Source organism: Chiloscyllium plagiosum, chromosome 34, assembly GCF_004010195.1.
Source record: "Chiloscyllium plagiosum isolate BGI_BamShark_2017 chromosome 34, ASM401019v2, whole genome shotgun sequence".
Classification (NCBI taxonomy): domain Eukaryota; kingdom Metazoa; phylum Chordata; class Chondrichthyes; order Orectolobiformes; family Hemiscylliidae; genus Chiloscyllium; species Chiloscyllium plagiosum.
The window spans coordinates 25,160,490-25,167,391 of NC_057743.1; the positions used below are offsets into that span (position 1 = coordinate 25,160,490).

General features: G+C 45.2%; 1 protein-coding gene across 2 annotated transcripts in view; it reads right to left on the reverse strand.

Annotated features, from left to right (window-relative positions):
- mrps16 (mitochondrial ribosomal protein S16) overlaps positions 1 to 5,231 on the reverse strand; it is a 9,002-nt gene extending 3,771 nt beyond the window's left edge. Inside the window, exons 1-3 of one of the 2 annotated variants that reach the window (XM_043675949.1) lie at positions 5,154 to 5,231; positions 4,817 to 4,853; positions 1,518 to 1,778 (exon numbers count right to left, since the gene is read on the reverse strand). In XM_043675949.1, coding sequence (XP_043531884.1) covers positions 1,518 to 1,778; positions 4,817 to 4,829 — 274 coding nt within the window. In that variant the 5' untranslated portion in view covers positions 4,830 to 4,853; positions 5,154 to 5,231. The remainder of the gene's footprint in view (positions 1 to 1,517; positions 1,779 to 4,816; positions 4,854 to 5,153) is intronic. The other variant, XM_043675950.1, reaches the window with a different exon arrangement.
- Between the last annotated feature and the right edge of the window lie 1,671 nt (positions 5,232 to 6,902).

The following is a 6,902-nucleotide window of genomic DNA, read 5'->3' on the forward strand; positions in this document are numbered from 1 at the left end:
GCAACACTCCCTAGGACCTTACCATTAAGTGCATAAGTCCTGCTAAGATTTGCTTTCCCAAAATGCAGCACCTCGCATTTATCTGAATTAAACTCCATCTGCCACTTCTCAGCCCATTGGCCCATCTGGTACAGATCCTGTTGTAATCTGTGGTAACCCTCTTCGCTGTCCACTACACCTCCAATTTTGGTGTAATCTGCAAACGTACTAACTGTACCTCTTATGATCGCATCCAAATTATTTATGTAAATGACAAAAAGTAGAGGGCTCAGCACCGATCCTTGTGGCACTCCACTGGTCACAGGCCTCCAGTCTGAAAAACAACCCTCCACCACCACCCTCTGTCTTCTACCTTTGAGTCAGTTCTTTATCCAAATGGTTAGTTCTCCCTATCAAATTTCAGATTGGGGCAACACGGTGGCTCAGTGGTTAGCACCGCTGCCTCACAGCACCAGGATCCTGGGTCCAATTCCAGCCTTGGGTGACTGGAATTGCACATTCTCCCAGTGTCTGCGTGGGTTTCCTCCCACATTCCAAAGATGTGCAGGTCAGGTGAATTGGCCATGTTAAACTGTCCATAGTGTTAGGTGCATTAGAGGGAAATGGGTCTGGGTGGGTTACTCTTCAGAGGGTCAGTGTGGACTGGTTGGGCAGAAGGGCCTGTTTCCACACTGTAGGGAATCTAATCTAATCTCTCATTCTTAACTACAGAGAGTAGAGGCCAATTTCCTTTGTCATAGAAAAGCCTCCTCATACCAGCCCAGTGAACATTTGCAACAAAAATCAAGCATATTCTTCCTTATATACAGATACCAAAACTGTACTCAATTCCAGGTGTGGTCTCACTAAAGGCTTGCACAAATGTAACAAGATGTTTTTATTCCTGTAAGTCACTCTCCTTGCAATAAATGGCAAAGTGCAATTTGCCTTCCTGATTAATCACTGTACCTGCACGCTACCTTCTGGCACATCAGGTGCCACTCAAAATCAACCCAAGTCTCACACCTTTCAAAATTCGACTTTTCGATTCTTACAACCAATGAGAACTTTATACTTATTCACATTATTCTCCACTTACCACTGTATTGTCCATTTGCTTCACCTGTCTGTATCTTTTGCAACTTCCTTGTGCCCCCCTCACATAATATTTTCAAAAGGCACAGATGCTCACATTCTTTATTCAGGAAGGAGGGGATCACAATCAATATAGAGACTAAAAAGAAATGGGCAGTTGCACTCCCTAGTGGCACAGCAGGGAACAGCACCAGTTATTGTCATTACCGAGTGTGTTGTATACTATTGGCTTAGTTGGCATTGCAGGTGGTTTGCAGTTACTAATGCCCAACTGTCAAAGAGAGCAGGGGGGTCAGGATGTAAAATGATACCAATGTGCTCTACCAGTGTTAGATGTTGAAACTCCAGCTTCTGAAATAAGAATGGGTGGGTGATGTGGGAAGGAGGCGAGAGCTTTCGATATAATTAGGAAGTTAAAAAACCTAATAGTTTTCCCCTTTTACCTAATAGTTTTTCAACAGGCTTTGTCATATGCGCCCCGCAGGCCAGCCAATACTTGATCCTCTCGAAGTTAAAACTGACTAATTTCTCATTGAAGATGTTTGGCATCGGGTCATATGAGCCGAGCTGCTCCAGATATTTGCCATCCCTGGCCCTCTTGTTGTGCGCTGCAACAATTCGATAGAAGGGTCGATTTGTACAGCCGCCCAAAGCCAGGCGTATACACACAAACCCCCGGTGATAATATTTGTAAAGATTCGAGGCTGAAAAAAAAAAGAGATGACACATGCTTAAGTGTACATGGAACCAGAATCAGTCACACAGCACTCCACACAACACCAATATGGGTGGAGGGTGAGGGCACTAAGCAGTGGCTGAATACAGAGGTCAAAAAGCAGAAGCTTCAAGGCACCTTTAAACAAAGTTGGAGAGGTCAGCTTTATCCTCTGACTATGCCAGAAGACCTGAACAGGTAGACACTGGTGGGGTAGGTTGAAAGAGACACCCTCCATCAGGGACCGCAGTGAAGAGGTCAGTGGTTCAGACGGATAGAAAAGATCCCAGGGTTCTAATGGATGTCAAGATGGACAGCAAGAGTTCTTTAATTATGTAAAAAATAAAAAGAGAGAAGCCAATGTGAACACAAGTCACTAAGAAAACAAGGATGGAGAATTAATGATCGGGAGCCAGGAAATGGCAGAGGAATTGCATAAATACTTTCATCATTCTTCACAGTAGAAGGCAGCAGTAGTATTTCAAAATTATGAAATAATTAAGGGCAAAAGGAGGAGAGGATATAAATACAACAACTATCTCTAGGGAAAAAAGGAGAGAAGCTAATGGGGCTAAAAACCTGTTGAGATGCACCCTACGATATTAAAGGAAGTAACTACAATGGTAGTGAATGTTCTGGTGGAAAGCTTCCAAAAATCTTTTGATTCTGAAAAGTTCCAGAAGATACAGAAAATTGCCAATGTAACACATTTATTGGAGGACGAGGAGCAATACAAAAAAAAGGTAACAATAGGCCAGTTAGCCTAACACCGGTCAATGGGAAAATATTACCGTCCATTATAAAGGACATAATAGCAGGGCATTTAGAAGTGCTTAATATGAGCAAGCAGAGTCAGCATTGCTTCATGAAGGGAAAATCATGCCTGTGAAATTTACTCTGACGAACTCTTTCAGGTGGCTAGAAGCTCGAGAAGTGACTTTATTGAAACACACAAGATTCTTAGAAGACTTGACAGAGTGGACACAGAAAGGCTCTTTGCCCTTGTGGGAAAGTTTAGGACCAGAGGGCATTATCTCAGAAGAAGGTGCTACTTACGTGAGACACAGAGATTAGGAGGAATTTCTTTCCTCAGAGGGTAGTAAATATGTTAAATACTTTACTGCAGAAGGCTGGGTCATTAAGTACATTCAAGGCTGAAGCAGATTCTTAAACCAATACAAGAATCAAAAGGTTTTGCAGGAAAGTGAGGCGAAGATTATCAGATCAGCCAGGATCTCATTGAGTGGCAGAGGAGACTGGATGGACTGATTAGCCTTTTCCTGCTCCGACATCGGAGGGTCTTATGGAATGGCAAGCTTCTCACCTTCAGTCCAGAGCTAAACATCCCACCCCAATGACCAAACAACATCAAGTACAGTTTCAATAGTCAATTCAATCCACTGCTTTAGTTTCAGATCTACTCTATGCAACTGCCATGTTTGAAATACTATCACTGATGGAAGCAAAGTGTTCATAAAATGCTTGAGAAACAACTGACAACTTTGCCAAGCTGCCATATAACGTAGATGGGCCAATGGGCTGAGAAGTAGCAGATGGAGTTTCATTTAGATAAATGCGAGGTGCTGCATTTTGGGAAAGCAAATCTTAGCAGGACTATACACTTAATGGCAAGGTCCTAAGGAGTGTTGCTGAACATAGAGACCTTGGAGTGCAGGTTCATAGCTCCTTGAAAGTGGAGTCGCAGGTAGATAGGATAGTGAAGAAGGCATTTGGTATGCTTTCCTTTATTGGTCAGAGTATTGAGTACAGGAGTTGACAGGTCATGTTGCGGCTGTACAGGACATTGGTTAGGCCACTGTTGGAATATTGCGTGTAATTCTGGTCTCCTTCCTATTGGAAAGATGATATGAAATTTGCAAAGGTTCAGAAAAGATTTACAAGGCCGTTGCCAGGGTTCAAGGATTTGAGCTACAGGGAGAGGCTGAACAAGCTGGGGCTGTTTTCCTGGAGTGTCGGAGGCTGAGGGGTGACCTTATAGATGTTTACAAAATTATGAGGAACATGGATAGGATAAATAGACAAAGTCATTACCCTGGGGTGGGGGAGTCCAGAACTAGAGGGCTTGGGTTTAGAGTGAGAGGGGAAAGATATAAAAGAATAGGAAGGGTTTGGAGAGATATGGGCCGGGTGCTGACAGGTGGGACTAGATTGGGTTAGGATATCTGGTCGGCATGGACGGGTTGGACCGAAGGGTCTGTTTCCATGCTGTACATCTCTATGACTCTATATAGTCAGAAAACTGACAGTGGAGTGCTGTGGGATTGGGCAATTGAAGAGTCTGGGTGTTTCATAAAACTGAAGATGATCCTTGTGCTGAACAGGAAGATGGAAAATAGAATTGTGCAAAAGATTACACAGTCAACAGCCTTGAAAGGAAGATGTGAAGTGGGATGCTGAGGCTGGGATATGTTATTTGGGAGAAAACAAATTCTGCAAAGGAATAAAGGTAGGGAACAATTGGAAGCTTGCACATTTTTTTAAGTGGCCCAAGAGAGGCAAGAAAGTTCACCTCAGGGTTGAAACAAGTCTAGGAGTTTCTACTTCAACCTGACTGGTCAGCAAGAATCACAGGGTCCTAATGGGATTCATCAGGGTTGGACTGGACAAAATCTAGCCACAACCAGGGCTAGACATCAGGCAGAGTCAGATAAAGTGGGAAAACCAAAATATAGCTGGAAGGGCTAACAATTAAACATTTGCTACAGCATTAAGAATGAGTTTCATGAGGAACGGTCACTGCACAGGGACAGACAGTAATCACCCAGGAGAGAATTAAGATCTCACGGAGGCAATGGGAAAAGGAAGGAGGCTCAAACATCACAGACCTCTCAATTCCCCAGGGAGAGATATCCAGCAAGGGCAGCATTAATACTGAGGACTAATCAACACAGGAAGAAAAACCAAATGAACAAATATCACTAAGCTCAAAGCTGGGAGTGAAATCTAGCTCATAGTCATGGGCACTAAACTTAGAAAGGGATTTTCTGTTTATTGCAACATACTTACAGAGATGCACCATGATTGTTCTCTTCCAAATTTACACCTGAGGAGAAAGATGAGCAAAATAAACATATCTGGAGATTCCTTGGTTTGTAGTTTTATTAATTTTCTCTCTGAAGTTGCCGATTAGAACCCGTATAGTTAATGAAATTAAAACTCAGCAGATCTAGCAGCAGCACCTTCCAAGGGAACGACTGGACCCAGGCCAGCAGCTAAAACCCGGGGCTGTCCACCCCCTCGCCCCGTGTCTCCCTCTGTCCCCGCCCCCATTGAGATCAAGACCGTTTTGACTCCGTGTCCCTAACAAAGACCGATTTAGTAAACCCAGACTCAAGTCAGTCACCATCAAATAACGCTCCTGGGTAAACTAGTTTGCTTCACACTGACACTCCCCTTCAAAATCTCGGCCTCCCGCTCTTCAACACCGAACACTGCGCGCCGCCATCTTGATACACTCTGACCCGGAAGTGGAATCCCAGAGCAGGCTACGATAGGCTGATGATATCAGTTTACACGGAAGTCTATGCAAATCTAGGCGTCACGTGTTAAAGTGACGCAGATCTCGCTCACGCTGCCCATCACGTGCAGCAAATTGTGCCCCCTCCCTGACCCTGGACCCCCATGACCTCAGCCCAGGTGACACCACATGGTGGCTGGCAGCCATGCCTCCTCAGACTGAGAAGGAGCGGGAAGCAAGCTGCACCTCAGAACCTCCCCTTCCCCCAACCCCCAGCCCTTCCAAGTTGTGGTGAAATGCAGGTGAAGAAAATACACCCAATGCCACCCTCACCCTGATGGCCACCTTTGTGTGTGGCTGCATCAAGCTGTGCGTGGATCCCCGGTACGCAAACACCAAGTGTCACTACGTACTGATGTTTTACCTGTCCCCGGTGTTGGGAAGGATGGGCCTGGCCTCGCTGACGCGGAACACTCCGAGTAGTTGGACCGTTCTGTATCACCTGTCCTTCATGGAGAAGTTTATGAAGAAAAAACACCTTTGACCACAAGTCCATCAGGAAGTGGTCAGCACGTAGTGTCCTCAAGACCCTTCGGGAAAAGGAGAAGACGGATCCTATCGAGCGGTTCCCTGAGCATACTGTCAAAGTCATTTGGCAGAATGCCTCATCACCAGAACTTTCCAACAAGCACCAAGACATGGCTTGGCTGGTGGTGAGAAGGGCTCTGCCTGTGAGATCCTTTATGCACGCCCAGACTCTCAGCCGCACCGCGCGCTGCCCTCGAAGCGGCTGTGGGGGGAACGAGATTGTCACACACCTCCTTCTGGAATGTGCCAGGGAGAATACGACTTGACCGGGATTATTCCGAGCTAAAGAAGAACGGGGGCCCACGCAGTAATTTGGGCTCTGCTGACGCCTCAGCTAAAAATGTAATCGTACAGACCTGTAAATAGGAATGATTACTCTGTTTCGGTATGCAAAGAAATGGAATGTTTACATATGTATGGCATGTCCAGTTGTATAGATCATCAAAGTATTTATGAATAAAGTATATTTTTGAAATAAAAAAAAGGTTCACCTGTGTGTAGACCATGGAAGTCTCCAAGTTAATCTTCAGTCCAGCTCCATGGAGCAGGATGAGACATGCTCATGTTTCTTTTACCGGCAGGTGCACAGAGAGAGCTCTGTGCTCAGCAGCCTGAAGGAAAAAGATGGCTCGGCAATGTCATCTCAGTCTGACATCGTGAGGATCAGCAAATCCTTTTGTGCCAGACTGTATGACATGAAGCCGACTGACAGTGGAGCCTCCCAATTGTTCCTGTCCTCTATCATGAAGGTTTTAGGCAACAGCACACAGGAATGGCTAGACCAGCCGGTATCTCTGGACGAGCTGACCAAGGCCCTTGACTCCTTTCAAAAGAATAAAACTCCCAGAAGCGATGACTTACCGGCCAAATTGTATTCTGCTCTGTGGAACTTGATCAGCCAGGATTTGCTGGAGGTGTACGACGGATGCTTCTGGCAGGTACCATGAATGAATCCATCAGGAAAGGTATCATCATATTTATCTACAAGTGAAAAGGGGGTCGGAGAACATCAGAAGTTGGCAACCAATTTCACCAGTAAATATTGAT